General features: G+C 36.3%; 1 protein-coding gene across 6 annotated transcripts in view; it reads right to left on the bottom strand.

The window, feature by feature from the left end:
* Positions 1-20,732, bottom strand: part of SHOC1 (shortage in chiasmata 1) — an 87,086-nt gene extending 66,354 nt beyond the window's left edge. For 3 of the 6 annotated variants that reach the window (XM_047831387.1, XM_047831389.1, XM_047831390.1), the window contains exons 1-7: positions 20,685-20,732; positions 19,980-20,026; positions 19,591-19,671; positions 17,003-17,083; positions 13,120-13,243; positions 8,684-8,771; positions 1,737-1,921 (exon numbers count right to left, since the gene is read on the bottom strand). In XM_047831387.1, coding sequence (XP_047687343.1) covers positions 1,737-1,921; positions 8,684-8,771; positions 13,120-13,243; positions 17,003-17,047 — 442 coding nt within the window. In that variant the 5' untranslated portion in view covers positions 17,048-17,083; positions 19,591-19,671; positions 19,980-20,026; positions 20,685-20,732. Of the gene's footprint in view, positions 1-1,736; positions 1,922-8,683; positions 8,772-13,119; positions 13,244-17,002; positions 17,084-19,590; positions 19,672-19,979; positions 20,027-20,579; positions 20,606-20,684 lie in introns of those variants that run through there. The other 3 variants (XM_047831386.1, XM_047831388.1, XM_047831391.1) reach the window with 3 other exon arrangements.
* Positions 20,733-23,283: the final 2,551 nt, after the last annotated feature.

Raw genomic sequence — 23,283 nt, 5'->3', positions numbered from 1 at the left:
AAAGAAAATAAATAAAATTGCAAATGTAAATTTATAAAATGATGTCTAATGACATAAGACCCCAAAGGCAATATAGGATATATATTTAGGAAACCCAAGCATATTTCTTAAAATTTTTTTAATGTTTACTTATTTTTGAGAGAGAGAGAGAGACAGCCCAAACAGGGGAGGGGCAGAGACAGAGAGGGAGATACAGAATCTGAAGCCAGCTCCAGACTCTGAGCTGGCATAGAGCCCAACACTGGGCTCAAACCCATGAACCATGAGAGCATGACCTGAGCCAAAGTCGGACACTTAACCGAGGCACTCAGGCACCCGACCCAAGCATATTTTCATTCAGTGAATAGTAGTTAAAGAAGCTTCTGACTCTAGTTGATGGTAGATATTATGAAGTTTGCCAATAACAGCTTCTGGTTTTCCACATTAATAATAATAGCTATGTTTGTGTATCTGTTATTTTTATACACCATCTCTTTACATGTACATATATATTAGTTGATCCCTATATTTCTATTTTTTTTTTTAATTTTATTTTTTTATTTTTAGAGACAGAGAGTGCACAAGCAGTAAGGAGGGGAAGAGGGAGAGAGAGAATCTTATGCAGGATCCACACTCAGCGTGAAGCCAAATACACAGCTCTATCTCACAACCCTGAAATCATGACCTGAGCTGAAATCAAGAGTAAGGTGTTCAGTCGACTGAGCCACCCAGGTACCCCTGAATCCCCACATTTTTATAAGAAAATTAGAAGAATTAAAAGAAATTATAGAAGAAAATTGAAAACCATAATTTTTAATAACCGTCCCCAAATTGCACCACTTTTTAAGAGTAGATTCAGACTATGATCAAATCCTCTGACTCCAAATTCAGATTATTCCTAATACATCATTCTCTCAAGTTTAGTCTTTAATGAAATTTCTTACTCTCTTTCATCTCAAACTATAAGAGGGATTTAACTCTATATCATCACACACCTGTTTGCCAACATTAAAAATCTTATACACAATTTATGTATTTGCATAAAAACAGTAGTAAAAGGACCAAATTATTATATATTATTTATCTGTTAGGTTATTGTAGCTCAAGCTATAGCATACCTTAAACTTTAAGTCTTTTTATTTTAAAAGGGAATAGGCTGTTCCACATACAAGAAAAGTAGTTCTCAGCAAGTTGGAAGAATTCAACACCTTTTAGGAAGATGAAAATTTGAAATATAATTTGGATAAAATGTACTTTAATTATTATTTATGGTAAGTTTGTAAAAACTAGGTGAATTTCCTGATCTAATACTGCAACTATTCCATCTCTACTTTGAATTATAGTTTCACATAAATTAGATGAGACAGAAAATCTTTAGTATATTTTGGAAAATAAAATACAGCCATCATTTAATAATCTACTACTTTAAAGTTATACCAGGTTGCTGTGTCATCAGATCCTTGCACAGATGCTAATATCATTGTAGTAATATGATGTGAACACACTATGATCAAGTCCCTGATGCTATTTTGAGGCCCAGCACACATAAACTCCAAAAACAACCAAATTCACAAAAAGGGGATGAAGATGAAAGACAAGTATTTCCATAATGTGGCAAAGCTTGGAATTATAATTTTGCAGGTGGATACCTTTAATAAAATAGAAAAATTAAAAATCCAATTAAAAAATTCACCAAAATGAACAACTGTATGTTACTAAGATATGTTTTATAATGATAGAAATAACAAATGTTTTACCTTCATTCTGTGCTTGAAGTGCTGGATATTTTTCTAAACCGCTGACAAGTGTAAAGACTTCAGTGTAGTCCTCATGGGTGTATAAACTGGTTTCCTCTACTTCACTTTGGGAGTTTGGGTTTGAACTTGGAACAACTTCCTCAAATTCACAGTTAATCTGGGTCACCATTCCTGTGATTGTTTTTCTATGACAGTATAAAATTACTGATTTTATGTATGTCATTTTAAAGCATCTTTATTTAACAAATAGTATATGTTCATTGTAAAATTACAAAATTCCAACAGACACAGAGAAAAATTACCCATAGCCCCAATACTCAAGAGATTTAAAAAATTGTGTACTTTTTAAATTACTTTTGAATATTTTTACACAAAAGTGGATTCATGCACATATGAAACCTGCCTTTTCTGGTAAACAATAAAATATGAGTACATTTACATATCAATCAATGTACACTCACTTTATTTTTGAACACATGAACAGGATCCTATTGTATTGGTAAACCATAATTGACTCAAACAGTTCCCTATTATTGGCAATTTAAATTTGTTGTAATCATTTGCTATTATAATGCAAGGAATATCTTTATGCACTTGCCTAATTGTTTTCTCAAAATGTTTCCTAAAAACAGAAATGATGAGGTTAAAGGTATGCAGATTTGCCATGCATTGCCAAATTGCCATAGTGTTGGGTATTCAATGTCTGCTTTTCCATATCACTATCCAACATTTTATATTCTGTTCTTCAAACTAGGAAGCTGATCTCCATGACCAAACTAAACTCTCTTGCCCTCTGGCTTCTGGTTGGGTTCAGCCAATAGGAAGCCAATAGGAAGCATTGGCAGGAGATCAAAGGTGGGAAGAGAGGTCTGGATATTATTCTTCCCAAATCCTTCTCTTCTGGGCCAGTTTCAAAGTGGCTGCATTCTTCTACCAATGGTTACATCTCTTGTCAGACAGCCCCTCTCCTATAACTAGCTGCAGTTCTTACTGGGTTGATTACTGCTCAGTCCTTTTGCTGCTTCAAGCTTAGAGTGTTAACAACTTCCTGCAGTTGCTTAATCTGGGCACATTTTTTGTCTCCCTTGACTTTGCCCATACTTTGCCTGTTTGCTGATTCATCCAGGTATATCTGTCACTGTCTGTAACATTGGGATATTTGGACTTATGAGAGATTTTTAAAATAATGTTTATTTAGTTTTGAGAGAGAGAGAAAGAAAGAGAGAGAGAGAAAGCATGATTGGGGGAGGAAGGAGGGGGGGCAGACAGAGGATCCAAAGCAGGATCTGCACTGACAGCAGCAAGCCTGATGCAGGGCTTGAACTCACAAGCTGTGAGATCATGACCTGAGCTGAAGCTGGACACTTAACCAACTGAGCCACCCAGGTGCCCCCTTATAAGAGGTCTTTTTAATGAATTTTCTAACAAATAAATATATTATTGGCTACACAGTCTAATACACCTTTTAGCTATATATTCTAATATACCTTTTTCTCCCTGATATCCTAAACTATTTTAGTCTCACTGATTCCCTACACAGACTGAGAGAACCAAAATCAATATAACTCCCCAATGTAACTGGAGAAAAATGAATATGCCATATCTTCAAATCACATATAGAAAATTCTCTAAAGTTTCTCCTTTACTCTTTAAGATAATGCAAGGTACAAGAAAAAAATTTTCAACTCACCCAGGTCCATATTACTCATAAGACCATTGATTCCTATGTGAATCTTTATACACTTAAGTTTAGCACTTATATCACAGTTATCCTTTTGGTTTTAAATATTACTGGTAGGGTGAGCACTTTGTAATAATCCTTGGTAGTACCGTTTTGAGAAAACCCAGAGAAATCTCTTTCCCTAGATATAAATGTTCTATGAAGAAAAGTATTTCCTGGATCTCCTCCTACCTCCTTGTCCAATATTATCTATTCTTTGCTCACTGGTGTCTCCTCCTCTGCCTAACCTGTAGATACTGGTATTTCCCAGGCTTCCAATCTAGATGGTGTTTGCTGTCTTTCCATATCATGGTACTTGGGTAAATTCATCCACTCCAATTCACTAATTCCTTAATCTAAAAGAAATATTTACTGAGTGTCTATAATGTGCTAACACCATTTTAGGCACTGAGAATGGAGTGGTAAAACAAAACAGTGTTCTTACCCTCATGAAGTTTACCTATTAGTAGGATGATAAACAAACAAACAAATAACATAATGTCAGGTGGGGGAAAACTGTTATGAATAAAATATTAGGACTTCAAGTAACAGCCAGAGGGTTGGTAAGAGGTATATTTTAGAGAGGGTAGTTAGTGAACAGCCAGCTGAGGAGCTGATAATTCCACAGCTACCTGGATAATCGTAGGGTACTCTGGGGAACAAGGTTGGCATATTCTAAGAAAAGCAGAAAGAACAGGGTGACTGGAACAGAATAAGGTTAGATACATAGGCAGGGACAAGATCATGTTGGACATTATAACATCTGGCAAGAACTTTGGATTTTACTCTACATGCAATGGCATATGGTCAGTAAGTTATAACATGATCTGATTTGTGTCTTAAAAAAAAAAATTCCAGGCAAAGTCCTAGAAGAAAAGAGGAGTAAATCCTCATGATTTGGATTAAGCAAAGCCTTCTCAGATATGATGCCAAAAGCCCAAGTGACAAAAGAAAAAATGGATAGATTGGACTTCATCAAAATAAAAAAAAAATGCGCTCCAAAGGATACCATCAAGAAAGCAAAAAGACAATCCACAGAAGAAAATATTTATAAATCATGTATCTGATAAGAGACTTGTATCTAGAATATATAACAAACCCTTAAAATTCAATTATAAAAAGACATATAAACCGACTAAAAAATGTGCAAAGAACTTGAATAAACATTTTCTCAAAGAAGATAAAGGCCAATAATTACATAAAAAGATGCTAAACATCATTAGCCATGAGGGAAATGCAAATCAAAGTACAATGACATACAATGAGCCACCCATTAGGATGGCTATAATCAGAAAGACAGCAAACAATAAGTGTTGGCAAGGATGTAAACAAATTGTGACCTTTATACACTGTGGGTAGACATGCAAAATGGTACAGTTGCTTGAAAAATTTGGCAATTCTTCAAACAGTTAAACACTGAGTTACCATGTGATCTAGCAATTCCACTATTAGAGAAATTAAATGATATGTATGCACAAAAACTCATCCACAGATCTTGATAGCAGCATTACTCATACTTGCCCAAAACTGAAAACAACCTAAATGTCTATCAACTAAAAATGGATACATAAAATGTGCTATGTCCACACAATGGAATATTATTTGGCCCCCCAAAAAATGAAGTGTCAATACATGCTACCACACAGATGAACCTTGAAAACATTTTGCTATGTGAAAGAAGCCAGCACAAAAGATCCCATATTGTATGTGTCATATTGTGTTTTATTTAAAAAAAATTTTTTTTACATTTATTCATTTTTGAGAGACAGAGAGAGACAGAGCACAAGTGGAGGAGGGGCAGAGAGAGAGGGAGACACAGAATCCAAAGCAGGCTCCAGGCTCTGAGCTGTCAGCACAGAGCCTGATGTGGGGTTCGAACCCACAAGCCATGAGATCATGACCTGAGCCGAAGTCAGATGCCTAACCGACTGAGCCATCCAGGTGCCCCATATTGTGTTTTATAATAAGAAATGTGTATTTTGTCTTCATCTCTATTTGTGGCAAGGAACTCCTAAGGCCTTTGGAATTTCCTAAGTATTGAAAGTGATAAAGGTATATTTGGTTATGTTGATGAGGTGACTTTTGGAAAACTGCCTGTTGCCCAGAGAACCAATCATGTGATCAGAGGGCTAGAATTTCAGACCCATCCCTCTGCTCTCCAGGGAGGAGACAAGGGTTGGAGGTTGAATCAATCGCCAATGATCTACAATTTAATCAAACGTGTGTGTAATGAAGCCTTCATAGGAAACCAAAAAGATGGGGTTCAAAGAGCTTCTGGATTAGCGACCACATGGAAATGCTGGGAGAGTGGTGTGGTGGTAGAGGGGATGCAGTATCCTTTTGTTCCACTCATTGACTCCTACGTTTAGTTCTTGTCAGTATAATCCAAGCTGGTTGCTGTAGGCAGTCATTACATCTCTATTCCAGCATTAGGAAGGAGAAAAGTGAAGGAGAAAAACATGGCTGCTTCCTTTCAAGGACATTCCCCAGAGCTTGAATAAGCCTCTTTTGCTTAATATTCCATTGGGAAGAACTTAGTCACATGGCTATGTTTAGCTACAGAGAAGCCAAGAAATGTAAATGTGATTCTAGGTGGTGCCACAGGTCCACCTTCTTTGTCATGGACTCTATCTTGGTGCTGCAAAATGAATGTAAGGTCAGGTATGGTGAGGTGTCCATTCTTTCAGGGCCTCCCATTTCTCTCATACATGAATCTTGTTTGAATCAAAGTAGCCAGATCACTGCCTTTATTGGAACTTACTGTATATTCTTGATATGCTTTCAAATATGCTGTTTCCTTTGGTTGAAATACTTTCTCTCTAGTTATTTTCTCCTTCAATGTCCAGCTCAAGCCCAGTTCCTACTTCTTTGTGAAGCTGATCTCTCCTGCTTATAAATGCACAGCCCTACCAATCTAACTCATAGGGTGAAGAGATCTTAGAGATCATCTTGTTTCTTGTTACTTAAAGTAGGTTCTTGGGCCAGCAGCATTAGCACACCTAGGAGCACATTAGAAGTGCAGAATCTCAGGCCCCAACACAGACCAATTGAATCAGGATCTCCATTTTTAATAAGATCCTCAGGTGATTCATATGCACATTAAAGTTTGGAAGCACTGCTCCAGCATCATTATAATGACAAAGAGAATGAGGGTCACAGAGAGACAAGAACTTGTCAAAGTAAGTAGTACTTGACTTTGACGTTTCAAATCAAGACTTGAAATCCACATCTTTTGGATTTCATGGAGCAGAGCTCTTTTAACTACATCTTCCTGCTTCCTCACAGCTCAGTTTAGTCATGCAATACATACCTTGTGTTGGCCTTAGGCCTTGTGATAGACTATATGATAGTCATATTATCATTTAATCCTTACAAGGTTAATTTTTGTTATAATTAATTTGTAATTTTTAATTATAAATAATGTTTATATATTATCTTCCTAATCTGACTTTTAAATTCCTAGATGATAGAAATGGTATTTGGGGGGCACCTGGTGGCTCTGTCAGTTGAACATCCAACTCTTGATTTCAGCTCAGGTCATGATTCCAGAGTTGTGGGATCAAACCCCATGTCTGGCTCTATGCTAGGCATGGAGCTTGCTTGGGATTCTCTCTGTCTCTCTCTCTGCCCCTTTCCCCAGCTCACACACTCTTTCTCTCTCTCTCTCAAAAAAAAAAATGGGCTTCTCAGGATTTTGAGTCTGGACACATTTAAACAGGTAATTTGTTTCTTTCCAGCACAACTAAGGACAACTTAAATTATTAAAAACCTGAAAACATGAATAATAACTATATCCTTCCTAGGTCAGCACTCTTTTTTTTTTAAGTTTATTTGTTTATTTTGAGAAAGAGAGAGAGAGAAAACACATGCATGCACGTACATGAGCAGGGGAGGGACAGAGACAGAGGAAGAGAATCCCAGACAGGCTTTGCGCTGTCAGCAATAAGCCTGATGTGGAGTTCCATTTCATGAATCATTAGATCGTGACCTGAGCCAAAGTCAAGAGTCAGATGCTGGGATGAGCACTGGGTGTTGTACGTAAGTGATGAATCACAGGAATCTGCTCCTGAAGCTAAGACTACACTGTATATTTGTTAACTTAACAACAACAACAAAAATGTTTAACCAACTGAGCCACCCAGGTGCCCCTGATCAGCACTCTTTGTACAAAGTAAAGCAACAAACTCTTTACCTTTGCACTGGAATCTCTAATTTATGTCTATATTAATAATGTAGACTGGGTTAGATGTTCTTCCGTATATTATGTTCTGTGTTCCTACCTCTGTCATTATACTTCCCATATTGTATTGTAATTAGTTTATAAATCTCTACTCCCTAGTTTCTTGTGTTCTTTGAGAGCAGAGACTTGCATCACATAGGATGATATATAATAAATATTTGACGACTGAACTAAGTAATGTTTTGACAAAGTATGTTAGAAAATAGCCTTAAATCTGCATTATACTATAGGATAAAAGACTTACTTTATTTTATTATTTTTTAAAGTTTATTTATTTTTTTGAGAAAGAGAGAGAGAGAGAGAGGATGAGTAGGGTTGGGGCAGAGAGAAAGGGAGAGAGAGAATCCCAAGCAGGCTCCATGCTGTCAGCACAGAGCCCAACACAGGGCTAAATCTCATGAACTGTGAGATCATGACCTGAGCCAAAATCAAGAGTCAGTCACTTAACCAACTAAGCCACCCAGGTGCCCCCCAAAAACTGGTTTTAATATAAGGTGTTCTATAGACATTTTCTATAAGAAGTTTCCTTACTAATTAAAAGCATAATAACATATTTATTTTCATGTCTTTTGTAACACAAATGCATAGAGAACAGTTAATATGTGAAATGAGAAGATAAAAAGAAGGTATAAGTCAGGGTGGAGGGGTGGCTCAGTCAGTTAAGAAACTGACTCTTGATTTTGGCTCAAGTCATGATCTCATGGTTCGTGAGTTCAAGCCCCATATTGGGCTCTGTGCTGTCACAGTGAGGAGCCTGCTTGGGATCCCTCTTTCTCTCTCTCTCTCCCTCTCAAAATAAATAAACAAAAAAAAATTTTTCAAAGAGGGTATAAATCCCCCTTTGTGGTTCATATTAGGGCTTTTTCTTCAGATAAAAGAATAAAATCTGTTAGGGTACAAAGGAAAGGATCTTCTCTCTTCAGGTGTCTGGAGAACTTAATGTTTATCTCCTAGATGTAAAGGGAGATTGAGGTTAAGGACACATACTTCTCAAGAAAATCCTCCACAAAGAGACTTGCTTTCCATTGATCCAAGACTGAGAGATCTGTCACTCCCGGCACTGAAACAGCTGAAGCTAGAAAGCAGAATGGTAAATATTAGCTTCTAGAATTTTCTTTTACACTTAATACAAGGAAGCTAAATATGAATCTTTTATATCATGGTGTTATCTTTCTTTGTTCACAAATGTAATTTTTCCCAAAATTATACCAGATTCCAGATATTTAAATAATCATTCTCATTATTACAACTCACCCCCCAAAAAAATCCCTCAACTATAGTCAGAACAATACCACCTGCATATACCATCCTCATCTTTACAATCTCTCTTTTGCTCATACAGCCTTACCATCCTAGATATTCCTGTTCAACAACTTGTATTATTCCTCATAAAGCTTTTATTATTAACCATTTCAGCTCACTCTGATATATTCCCCTCGAAGGGCCATAATATTGTCAGTAGCACTCACTCTGGTACATAATCACAACAGCCATATTTTAAAATTTTAGGTGTCTATAGCTTGTCTCTCAAATTCGACCCTTGGTTTCCTAAAAGGATCATGTCATATACTAATGTCAGAGGAAGTGACTGAGTGAAGTTAAGAGTCAAAGGAGCTGCATTCTACCACCAATGTTACTTCTTACTAGTTATTATTTTAGACAAATTACTTAATGTCTGAGTTTGCATGTCATTAAAAAAAATATATGAAAGTGTAGTGGTCAAGAGTATAGGTTCTGGAGGCACCTGAGTGGTTCAGTTGGTTAAGCATCTGACTCTTGATTTCAGTTCAGGTCATGATCTCAAAGTTTGTGGGATCAAGCCCCGCCACTGGGCTCTGTGCTGACAGTGCACAGCCTGCTTGGGATTCTCTCTCTCCCTCTCTCTCTCTGCCTCTGCCCAGCTCTCTCTCTCTCAAAATAAATAAAAATAAACTTAAAAAGAAAAAAAATAGAGTACAGATTCTGGAATTATCCTGCCTAGATTTCAATACATGTATTGCTACTTATTAACTGTATGATCTTGGGTAAATCTCTTAACTGCTTTGTATCTTAGTGTCCTTATCTACAAATTAGAAATAATAATAATTGCCTTTTCATTGTGTTGTTGATTAAATGGGATGAAACATATAAACGTATCAGAACAATTCCTGACATACCAATAATATCGAATAAATAAATAATAATATCCAATAAATAATATCCATTAAATTTTGGCTGTTAATGTTATTGATATTTTTAAAAAGAGGAAAAGAAATAGGAATAAATGATAAACTAATTTTTTCCTTTTGTACTTTTAGAGAAGCAGTTTCATGAAAACTGTTTTTCTTCTTATTTCCAGTCTGATTGAGATTCATTCCATTTTTATAATATTCATCCTCCCTCATGTCCTCACTTCCTTTCTTACACACTTTAGTCTCCATAGCCAGTCCCATAACTACTCCCTTTAAAAGACTCTTGATTCCCTTGCCTCTTTTTCCCTTGTATTCACTCAGGAAAACCCCCACTCTCCACCTTGTGTACACACACTAGGAAAGCTAAAAATCATTGGAAAAAAAGTCATCCAGTCATGCTGAATGAACTCATTTCAGATTATGACCAAAATTTCTTTTTTTTTAAGTTTTTAAAGTTTTCATTTATTTATTTTGAGGGAGAGAGAGATTGAGAGCATGCACAAGCAAGGGAGGGGCAGAGAGAAGGATAGACAAAATCCCAAGCAGGCTCCCAGCCATCAGCACAGATCCTGATGTGGGGCTCAAACCCACAAAATGTGAGATCATGACCTGAGCTGAGATCAAGAGTCAGAGGCTTAACTGACTGTGCCACCCACGACCATAAATTTCAAATAGGCATCCATCATTAACAGATGATAAAAGTATGCCTTCCTAATCAAACTGGCTTTCTCATTCTTTAAGACAATTATGTAACACTTTCATTTCTCAAAATTTTGATACTCATCCCCTACTTAGTCTCAGTCTATGGCCATGACTTCACATAGAAAACTGATACAGAGAAGAACTACCTCATCTTCTACCACCAATTCTACCATCTCATTGGACTAAGTACCTACAAACCCTGCCTTCCTATCTATCATAATGGAAGAAATATTCTGGCTTCTGTATAATACCAACTCCTCCAACTGTGCTCTTGATACTATCCCCCTTTACTAAGCTACCCTTTTTCTTTCCTACATCATTAGTTTCTCTCTTTTTACCAAGATCATTTCCACTGGCAAACAAACATTTTATCGTCTCTTTCCTTATGACACATATTTTCTTTAATCACACATCTAAAAAAAAAAAGAGAAGAAAAAAACCCTCTTTTTATTGCACTTCTCCTTCAGCTAGTGCCTCAGTTTTCTATTTTACTTCATAGCAAAATTCTTCAAAAGATTTGCCTATATTTACCACCTCACATCCCACTTCTCATTCTTGCTCAGCATATTCCAATCAGGCCTCCATACCAATATTCCAGTTAAACTACTCTTACCAAGGTCATTGATGACCTACATTTAGTCAAACTAATGGTCACTATCTTCATCTTACTTGATACTTTAACAGGAACCAGTACTTTTGACCACTTAATTTTGCTTGAAACTTTTTTTTTTTTTTTTTTTTTTAGAATTCCACAATAGCTGGCTTTTCTATCTCACTTGTCATCTAATCTAGTTTTGCCTTTTAACTGTTGGAATGTTCTGAGGCTCTGTCCTAGGCTCTCTGCGCTATATATACTCATGCTTTCAGTGACTTCATCCAGTTCCATAAATTTATGTATAATCTATATATGATTTATGATTACTCCAACCTGAAACTCTAGCTGTGCTCAAGATTAATATAACCAATTGCCTTCTTGATGCCTTCACTGAGATGCCTAAATAGGCATTTTGACCCAGCCAAAGCAGAGCTATTAACTCCAGCCACATTTTGGCTTCCCCATGAGCCTTTCCTTATCTTAGGAAACAGTACTACCATCCACCCACTTGCTCAGGTCAAAAACCTAGAGGAAACTCTTTATTGTTCTATTTTTTTCTTTAATCCTCTCACTGTTGGTTAGACCTCTAAAATAGTCTCAATTCAAACACTTCTCGCACCTCCATTACTATAAGCCTAGTTCAAGACACTATCATCTTTTACATAGAGGGTAGATTTACTAAGCAGTCTAGATTCTGAACCAATATGACAGCTTTCTGATTGATTCTACCATCCCTATTCTTGCCTTTCCATACTCCAAACAACCAGAATGATCTTTCTAAAGCATAAATCAGGTTATGTCACTCCCTTTTTAAAAACTGGAAATGATTTACCACATTAGCCATAATATAAACAAATAAACTCCATATTATAGCCTACAACATCTTACATCTTTCAAAAGCTGCCTACCTCTCAGATATCCCTTTTAATTAACTTGTCACAATGGCCTAATTTTCTGGTTATTACACACATCAAGTTTATTCCTGAGTCAGGAACTTTGCATTTGCTTGAAAGCCTTCTCTCCCATATCTTTTTATGGTTGTTGCCCTCTCATCATTCAGAACTCCACTCAACTGTTTGCCCCCTTCCCTAACTATCCTAGGAAATAGTGCTCCCTACCAAATTTCGTATCACATTACACTATTGTGTCTTCTCTACACATTTATTAATACCAGACATTAGTGTATATATTTAATTGTTTTATTGCTGCATCCTTCTTACCAGTCTGAAAACCCACGAAAGGAAGGAATTATTTTTGTCTTATTAGCCACTGTCCTTAGCACCCAAAAAACAGTGCCTGGTCCATAATACATGCTGAATAAATGTTGTTAACTGACTTGACTCCTCTATGGAAGGCTTCCTCTTTCTTAAATCCATGACATGATAAGAGCAAAAAATAACATTTTGTACATAAACATTTAAAAGTAGGTTTATACATAAGAGACTCTTATATATGGAGAACAAACAGAGGGTTACTGGAGGGGTTCTGGGAGGGGTTCTGGGCTAAATGGGTAAGGGGCATTAAGGAATCTATCCTTAAAATCACTGTTGCACTATAAGCTAACTAACTTGAATGTAAATTAAATTAAAAAAAATAGAAAAAAATAGTTTTATATTCAATGTATCATTACATTTTAAAGTAGCCCTCCTACAGTTAAGCAAGACCTTATTATATAATACAATAAGTGTTTATAAGGCTAGAATATTTTAAGATTTCATCACCTACATATTTTTTATTTGTTCTATTCATATCTAGTATAAGCTTCCCAATTCCCTACTTTGTCACCTAAATTGTCATAAAAATGTTAATTTGTAACCTTCTTGGAATTCTGATATGAATAAATGCAATGCATTTTTATTTTATAAGGAAAGCACTGTATTTTCTTAATAATTTACTGTGCTAAACTCTAAAATCATTTTTAAAATAGATTTTTGAGAAATAAAAATAAAACATACCTCTCATCCATGGCCTCCTATACTTATTATCAATAACTCCTGCATAATAATTTCCATCTTGACATAAACATGAAGGGACTCGAAGCAACAAAGCATCTCTGCAAAACTTCTTTCTAACTATATTCTATGTAAGAAAGATTATAAAATCTTTTAATATGTTTATCAGATTTAACTATCAGTGTTCAGAATATTAAAATTCTCTATTCTTTTCAATTTATATTATTTTTATTTAAAAGCAATACCTGCTCATTATAAAATATCAAATAACACAGAAACACATAACTGAGACAGTCAAGGTCCCTAGCAATATCAGTTATACTTTGGCATATTTTCCACAAAATTCTCTTAGTAGGTTAGGCTAAAATTTGTGTGTGAGTGTGTGTGTGTGTGTGTGTGTGTGTGTGTGTGTGTGTGTGTATGTTGGACAAAAATGAGACCACATCATTTATACAGTATGCCACTTAGCAGTACAATATAGCTGTCTTCATTTGATTTTCTATGTCTACAAATTATTAAACTTGTGACAACCAGCAAATATGTCTCTATCTTTAAAAAAATATCAATAAACAAAAAGTATTTCTTCAACCCTGTGGTCTACAGTGTGCCTTGGAAAAATGCCCTGCTATTCTCAGGTTATCAAAATTCTATTTATCTTTCAAGGCCCATCTAAAGCAATATCTCCTCTATGAAGCTTTTCCTCAGTGACTCTCAACCTCCCACAGAATTCATTATTCTTTTAATTAGGACAAATGATAGTTTTTTGCATCACTTCCCAAGAGTTTGCTGAAGGTGTTATACATATTAAATAAGAGGCCTTGATCACCCAAAACTAAATGGAAAGATGAGTTAAAGTAATTTAAATAAAATGCAGACCATGGCACAAAAACAGACACATAGACCAATGGAATAGAATAGAAACCCCAGAACTAGACCCACAAACGTATGGCCAACTCATCTTTGACAAAGCAGGAAAGAACATCCAATGGAAAAAAGACAGCCTCTTTAACAAATGGTGCTGGGAGAACTGGACAGCAACATGCAGAAGGTTGAAACTAGACCACTTTCTCACACCATTCACAAAAATAAACTCAAAATGGATAAAGGACCTAAATGTGAGACAGGAAACCATCAAAACCTTAGAGGAGAAAGCAGGAAAAGACCTCTCTGACCTCAGCCGTAGCAATCTCTTACTCGACACATCCCCAAAGGCAAGGGAATTAAAAGCAAAAGTGAATTACTGGGACCTTATGAAGATAAAAAGCTTCTGCACAGCAAAGGAAACAGCCAACAAAACTAAAAGGCAACCAACGGAATGGGAAAAGATATTCGCAAATGACATATCGGACAAAGGGCTAGTATCCAAAATCTATAAAGAGCTCACCAAACTCCACACCCGAAAAACAAATAACCCAGTGAAGAAATGGGCAGAAAACATGAATAGACACTTCTCTAAAGAAGACATCCGGATGGCCAACAGGCACATGAAAAGATGTTCAGCGTCGCTCCTTATCAGGGAAATACAAATCAAAACCACACTCAGGTATCACTTCACGCCAGTCAGAGTGGCCAAAATGAACAAATCAGGAGACTATAGATGCTGGAGAGGATGTGGAGAAACGGGAACCCTCTTGCACTGTTGGTGGGAATGCAAATTGGTGCAGCCGCTCTGGAAAGCAGTGTGGAGGTTCCTCAGAAAATTAAAAATAGACCTACCCTATGACCCAGCAATAGCACTGCTAGGAATTTATCCAAGGGATACAGGAGTACTGATGCATAGGGCCACTTGTACCCCAATGTTCATAGCAGCACTCTCAACAATAGCCAAATTATGGAAAGAGCCTAAATGTCCATCAACTGATGAATGGATAAAGAAATTGTGGTTTATATACACAATGGAATATTACGTGGCAATGAGAAAAAATGAAATATGGCCTTTTGTAGCAACGTGGATGGAACTGGAGAGTGTGATGCTAAGTGAAATAAGCCATACAGAGAAAGACAGATACCATATGGTTTCACTCTTATGTGGATCCTGAGAAACTTAACAGGAACCCATGGGGGAGGGGAAGGAAAAAAAAAAAGAGGTTAGAATGGGAGAGAGCCAAAGCATAAGAGACTGTTAAAAACTGAGAACAAACTGAGGGTTGATGGGGGGTGGGAGGGAGGAGAGGGTGGGTGATGGGTATTGAGGAGGGCACCTTTTGGGATGAGCACTGGGTGTTGTATGGAAACCAATTTGTCAATAAATTTCATAAAAAAATATATATATAAATAAATAAATAAATAAATAAATAAATAAAATGCAGACCAAAGATGCATTGTAAAAAAACCAAAAAGCTTGATTTATACTTTGTCCAAAAAAAATGAAATAAAGTTATAAAAATTAAATTTTATATCTAAACAAAATGTTGTTTATAATTAGCTTATAATCGTAATTGCTTTTTTGTCAGAATTTTCCCATAAGCTATATTATATGACATGCATGATATTAGTCATTACTTTACCTTTGATCATAAAGAAGATATTTTTTAAAAATATTTAAGCAAAATATTCCCAAGGCATCTCTGACTCCTTTAATATTCAAACGATTGTCTTCCTCTTATCTGTAACTAATCTAATATTGCAAGATCTTCATTTGACAATAGCTTTACCTGTTATTTAAGTGGTGCCTCAACACTGTTTTCATGAACTTTACAAAATCCTACAACTTTTTCAAGATTTGCCATTGATTAGTATCATATTTGTACTATACCATGGAGTGCGATCCACCAGGAAGAAACTAAGATACCATAAACAAGGATAAATTCTGAGGATGTTTGAATACAGACTAATTTTGAAGTGGCCAATATATTTATAAATATATTTGTTTAACAATGACTTCTGATTCCCTACCATGTATATGTTATAACAACACATTTACCTCCCTCAGTTATCAAAAAAATAAAACTTGAAAATGTCCAAATATCTCTTTTTTCCTATAAAACGTTAACAGTTTTAATTACATTGGAGTAATTTCTTTTCCTGGTAATGAGGTCAAGATTATAAAGAAAATCAAAATATCGCTAGTCAATTAAGATCATAAGAACAATGAATTGTTGTATGATGACTATTCCATTTAGTTTCTTAACAATGCGCTGGACTTAAATCTCAGCTTTGTATAAGCTATTTAAGTTCTCTAGGCATCAATTTCTTAACCTGTAAAATTCTAAAACCTATGTAATCCTGGCATCTAGCTCTTTGACTAGTTAGATGGTCAAATGACATAATCCAAGAAAAGAGCAAAGTATCTGTCCCACAGTTAAGTGGTCAATACACGCTGTTACTGTTATTTTCTCATAAAGATAACTAGGGCTGCTTTCCCTCCATTCTTTTCAAGAAAGATCACTCAAGAACGTTCATAAAAGGAAACCAAATTTGCCAAGAGTTTCTATTTTCTTCTGCTGACAGCTTCAAATTCAGTTACATTGTCAATAATTTCTTTCCAAAGGTGGTATTTTAAAGGTATATTAAAAGTGGGAAGCGGGGCACCTGGGTGGCTCAGTTGGTTGAGCGTCCGACTTCGGCTCAGGTCATGATCTCACGGTTTGTGAGTTCAAGCCCCGCATCAGGCTCTGTGCTGACAGCTCAGAGCCTGGAGCCTGCTTCTGCTTCTGTGTCTCCCTCTCTCTTTGCCCCTAACCCACTCGCATTCTGTCTCTGTCTCTCTCAAAAATAAATAAACATTAAAAAAAATTTTTTTTTAAAAAGTGGGAAGAAATTTTAAATCTCAAAGTAATTAGAATAAGGATTAATCTAAGGACTACTATAAAATTATCATAATCATGTAATAAATGCACTTTTTATATCATAATTCTTAGTAGTCAGTGATCCAGTAACACTCTACCTCATATAAATAGTCTATTGCACAATATTTGAATGTTGAAAACATATCTTCTTTCTCTGAAAGTCATACAAATTTCAGTATCTGGAAATAAAAAAATTAATATTAAATGTTGGTAAAATAGCAAAGCAAGGAGTAGAAAACCATTCTTAATCACAAAACTGTGGTTCATTCATTTTATTTTATTTTTAATGTTTATTTATTTTTGAGAGAGAGAGAGCACAAGCAAGGGAGGGACAGAGAGAGAGAGGGAGACACAGAATCCAAAGCAGGCTCCAGGCTCTGAGCTGTCAGCACAGAACCTGATGCAGGGCTCGAACCCATAAACCGTGAAATCATGACCTGAGCCAAAGTTGAATGCTTAACTACTGAACCACCCAGGTGCCCCTGGTTCATTCATTTTTAAAAAGATGCTGAATTATATTAAAAAAAAAAGTTAACTCTAAAAATAACATTTATTACTATGATCTAAATCTAATATGAAAATAACATGTTGATATAAAATTGTTCATATATTTTTCATATATGTTCATATATTGTTTAATCCACACAACTTCTGGTTGGTAGATTGAAATATATACTGTGATCATTTTGTTGCAAAAGAGGCAGGAATTCGCAAGACTGGTACAGTTGTTTTCTCAAGAGAATCATATTTCTTAAGTGGTGCTGAAATAGCATAACCACAGGCAAAACTTTGCTGAAGTGGAGGAATAGAATTTGGGAAATTCTGCTCTTACTTAAAAAATAAAAAGCCCATGGGGCACCTGGATGGCTTTAAGTGTCCAACTACTGATTTCAGATCAGGTCATGATCTCACAGTTCATGAGATCGACAACTGCGCTCACAGCACAGAGCCTGCTTGGGATTTTCTCTCTCCCTCTCTCTCTCTTTGCCCCTCCCCTGCTCACATGTGCGTTTTCCCTCTCTCTCTCTCTCTCTCTGTCTCAAAATAAATAAACTTAAAAAAAAATAAAAGTAAAAAATAAGAAGCCCAGGGGCACCTGGCTGGCTCAGTCAGAAGAGTATTCAACTCTTGATCTTGGGGTCATGAGTTCAAGCCCCATGCTGGAAACAGAGATTACTAAAAAAATAAAATAAAAACTTAAAAAAAAATTTAAAAAAAGGCTGAAGTTAGAATTTCCTAATAGCTCATTTGGAATAAAGCCACTATGACATATTATTCCTAGGTCAATGTGTCATTATTGATAAATAAACAAATTCATCTAATGAAACAGTAAGTAAAATTTGGAATGCTGAAAGAGTCCAAGATGATTCTCATTTATGTGTGAACTACAGCAGTTATAGGCTGGAAGGGTCACTCTAGGACAGAGTCTAGTTTATCAGATAGTTTTCAGCCTTTTAATTAGTCACTTAAAATATTTTGGGGAATTCAGGTGTAAGCTAGGAAGTCTTCATATGGTTGTTTGTAAGTTTTTAGTGAGTAAAATAAACATTTTCATCCAAATGGTTTTGCCTTAGTTTCATTATTATTTTAAATTTGTTTAAGGTTTACCTGTTTCCTTATCTATACTGAAAGTACTGCACCAGAAGACCTTAAGAGTACATCTACATTAATTGACTATGAATCTATTATTTTCAATCATCATCAAGTGAACATTCTTAACTACTCAACTACTGTACTATAAAAACTAAGAGCAAACTTGTTAGTGAATACAATTACTTTATTTGATTAATGAATCAGAAGCCATTTTGTATATTACAATAAGCTTTCCAATGAAAACAAACCCAGTAAGTTATTTGGGTTATTTCTAATATTGTTTGATTCTGTGGTATCAACAAACGTAGGGAATAGTGTTGGAGTCCTCTTTCACTCTTAATTAAATAATGCCAACATAGCATTTTTTTTTTTTTTTTTTTTTTTTTTTTTACTGGTGATTACTTCTCTGGAAATATTTCCAGTCACTGTACTTCCATACCTTTCCCACACAGTCTGTCCTTGATCTTTGAGGCAAATATTAATTTAGAATTTCCGCTTCTTGATATTGTGCTTTCATAAAACATTATCTGATTGTGCCTCATTCTAAATTTTTTTAAATGTTTATTTATTTTTGAGAGACAGAGAGAGGGGCACAGGCGCCCCTGTGCCTCATTCTAGAAGTCACTTCAAAAAGTTTAAAACAAGGGCGCCTGGGTGGCTCAGTTGGTTAAGCATCCAACTTCAGCTCAGGTCATGATCTCACAGTCCGTGAGTTGGAGCTCCGTATCAGGCTCTGTGCTGACAGCTCGGAGCCTGAAGCTGCTTCAGGTTCTGTGTCTCCCTCTCTCCAACCCTCCCCCGTTCATGCTCTGTCTCTCTCTGTCTCAAAATAAATAAACATTAAAAAAAAATTTTTTTTAAGTAAAACAACCAACTCTACTTAGTTTATCCATTCAGTTATTGTCAGCTTTTATCTTAAAATTTCCTTTCTTGTGAAGCCTAGTACCTCTATCAGCTTCAGATTCATCATTCTCAACAGCTACCTTAAATAATAATTACTGTTGTATTGAAGTTAATCGTTTAAATTCATGCTGAACATACAGAACTTAAATAAGATACTCTACACCATATATATTCATAAAATTTCTTTCACCTGTCAACTTTATTTCATTGCATTACAGGTATTTGAACCCATCTTATAATAGTGGAAAAATAGGAAGAGAGATAAATTGGCCTGAAAACAAGCAAAATCATGGTTAAAGAGAAGGTATTTTTAAAATAACCAACTTTTGGGGCACCTGGGTGGCTCAGTCGGTTGGGTGTCCGACTTCAGCTCAGGTCATGATCTCACAGTTGGTGAGTTCAAGCCCCGCGTCAGGTTCTGTGCTGACAGCTCAGAGCCTGGAGCCTGCTTCGGATTCTGTGTCTCCCTCTCTCTCTCTACCTTCCTCCGCTCACGCTCTGTCTCCATCTCAAAAATAAATAAACATTTAAAAAAATCAACTTTTGAATTGCAGCAATTCCTGAAATATTTTTCCTTACCTGTTTATGAAAACTTTTTGTCTCTTGTGCTACCTCCTGACAGGTATCTGGGCCAAAATAGAAATGCATATAAATAATTAGGTCAGGCTTTTATGCACAAGGCCAGAGAAGTAAGGCACAAACTTTTTTCCACCCAGCTTTACTGAAGTGTAATTGAGAAATAAAAATTGTATATAGTTAAAGTGTACATATGTATAATAGAATATTATTCCCAAAATTATTTAAGACCACAGACAAGTGAATGTGAATTTTAGGGCTGGCATCCAATCTCCTCCCACCAGCCCAAGACATACGGAGATTTCTCCCCTTCCTCAATCCATTGCCTAAAACCATCTCCCCTTCCTCAATCCATTGCCTAAAACCACACTTTAACCACGTAAAATCCCAGAGCAGGCGAGGTTCACGTAGTTTCTCATACTATATCACCTATACAACTTCTCATTAGTGGGTTGAAATCCCACTGGCCTTTCTGTGCCCTTCGCACACTCTATTCTCGCCTAATTAGGTTACGTGGACCCTGGTTCTGGAGTCTTGTCTCCACAGAGCCATATTAACTGGACCTCAAAAATAGGTTTTCCAGAAATTTTGGAGCTGCCATACTTTAGCCCCATCCTGCGCTTTTCTTCCCCTCAGCTCAAGAACACCTTCCCTCCCTTGTCTCCTAAGCCTCTCAGGGATTCTACCTCAGCTAAAATCGCCACGTACCTGCCCTCGCCGGAGAAAATTCCGGCCTACTGAACATGTGACCTCTGGCCCTGGGCTCAGCACTGGCATTGGCCAGCCAGGCCAGGTCCCGCCCCCCGCATCCGCCCCCGCCCCCACCCCGCCCCTCCGGTTTCAGGCACTTCCGCCCCGGGCGCCCCGGCGAGAGAAACCTTTGCGGCACCAAGCGGAGGGTGGCCGTGGAGAAGGGCGGGAAGCTAGAAGGAGCTGGTATGAAAGGTAGGGAAGACCAGGCAAAGGAGTCTGGACTTCATTAGTAGTAGCAGCTCCGATGTTACTAGCTAATCCTGGACAAACAGGACAGGGCCAGAAGAAGAGCAAGGGCAGAAGCATAGCAGAAGTAAAACAGAGAAGATTTAGCCACCAGAATCAGGGAGAGAGGAAAGGAAAAGGGAGGGGGCAAACGTGACTCAGGTGTCTGGCTAGGTGTTGGCCATGCCTTGACGGCAGAAGAGCATTTGAGGAGGAGCAGGAGCATAGCTAGAATTGGGACACGCAGATTGTACACTTTGATTGATAGCCACCCCTTCACAAGCACGCTCACTTAGGAATCACTAGACCCACCTGATAAGGAAGAATTGTTTCTTTCTTTGTATTTCTTAACTCCTTCTTCCTTTCTGTGACATAGCTTGGCATTAAATTTCTTCCCAGAATATTGCAGGAGGCAGCATGTATTTATTTATTTCACTAACACACGGGTGTCTTTCCAGTTCATTGTTAGCAAAGTACTAATCATGAAACATCAGTGGATGAGCCATCTTATTCTCTCAAGTTACAGACTTCATTCTATTTTGCACAGGTTGGTGTGGTTTGCTTCACTGATAGGGATTTCATGTTTAGCAATAATCAATATAAAGATGTTCATTTGGCATTGGGGTATATTACTATGCATTCCTGGATGTATACCTTTTATTAAAACTAATTTTGAATTAAATAATTTTGTAAAAATTACAAAAGTAACACATAATTATACTCATTGTAACCGGTAAAACCATCCAAAGGTGAATACAGAAAAAGTAATCTCTATTACTAACCCTATTCTTAGGTAACCAATGTTAACAATCTGGAGTATATCTTTTTATACCTTCTTGCATGTTCATACAAATTTATATGGGCATGCACACACAAAATAGTCTAGCCAATTATATAAAAATGGGTGACTTATTTTCCATACTAAGCAATACATCTTGAAGAAACTTCCAGATCAAGATATATAGATATATATAGATATATATATTTAACTCATTTTTAACAGCTGCATAATATTTCAGAGTAAAGATACGCCATAATTTATTCATTCTACTACTGAAGGATTTAACAGATTGTTTTTAGTTTTTTTTTTTTTACCTTGAAAATATTGCTGCAATAAGAATTCTTAGACATACGGTTTTGAATATTATTGCTCTTATTCCTGTGGTATAGATTTGTGTTGCTTTACTGGCTCAAATGGTAAGAACATTGCCAATTTAATAGATATTGCCAATTTACCTTCCAAAAATGTATAGCAATTTATGTTAACAGTGCCTGAGAGGGATCATTTTCCTGAATACTCGACAGAAATGAACATTTTGCTCTTTAAAAATGTTTGCTGGTCTGACACATGAAAAATACTATCTCATTATTGTTTTTTCACTTTTCTGATTACTGCTGAGTTTAAACACTTTTTAGATGTTTATGGGCCCTTTGGATGTCTTCTTCCATGAATTCCATTAATTGCCTAATTGTGTGTGTGTGTGTGTACAAGATCAGGCAATTTTTCTATTCAGTAGGTTGTCTTTTGAAGATCTTGTATATAGGTACATTAGTTAGTATCACATTTGACTATATAAATAACAGAAAATTTCCAAGCAATATGAAATGTATTTCTCTGTCATGTAAATGAGGTACAGAAGTAAAAGGTTCATGTCTGATATGACAGCTGTGCCCCACAAGGTCCTCAGGGACTTAATCATCCAGTTTATTACTCTGATATTCCTGTGTTGTGGTCCTTGTTTTCATGGTCTCAGGTGGCAGTACTTATGGTTCAGTCAGCAAGATGGAAGAAGGAATGAAAAAGAGGAGAGGCCCAGGGTGCAATGTTTCTTTATATATCTGTAATTAAAATTGTGAAATATAATGTTCATAACGGAAAGTGCGTAAGACAATCTGTAGTTTAAAACATCCATGCAACCTCCAGTCAAGTAAAGAAACAAGAGTATTGCAAGAATTTCAGAAGCTGTGTTTCCTTTTCTAATCACAGCTCTCCCTTGAGGAAGTCTCCCCTAGACCTAGAGATTACTATAATCCTGACTTTATGGTAATCATTGCTTTTCTTTTCTTTAGTTTCACCCAAGTATATATTTCTAAATGATATAGTTTTCCTTATTTTTAAATATTGCTGTATGTGTTAGTTTGGTTTTGCTTCTATTCAGTGGATGCTTTGATAAGTATATATGTTAATTCAATTTCATTGCTGAATACGTTGTATAAACATACCTCATTTTATTCATTCTGCTTTTTTTAACTCTTTTTTTTTTAATTTTAGAGAGAGCACAGGAGTGGGGGAGGGGGCAGATGGAGAGAGAGAAAGAATCTTAAGCAG

The sequence above is a fragment of the Prionailurus viverrinus genome, chromosome D4 (genome assembly GCF_022837055.1).
Source record: "Prionailurus viverrinus isolate Anna chromosome D4, UM_Priviv_1.0, whole genome shotgun sequence".
In the NCBI taxonomy this organism is placed as follows: Eukaryota; Metazoa; Chordata; class Mammalia; order Carnivora; family Felidae; genus Prionailurus; species Prionailurus viverrinus.
This window is presented reverse-complemented; position numbering and strand designations above follow the sequence as displayed.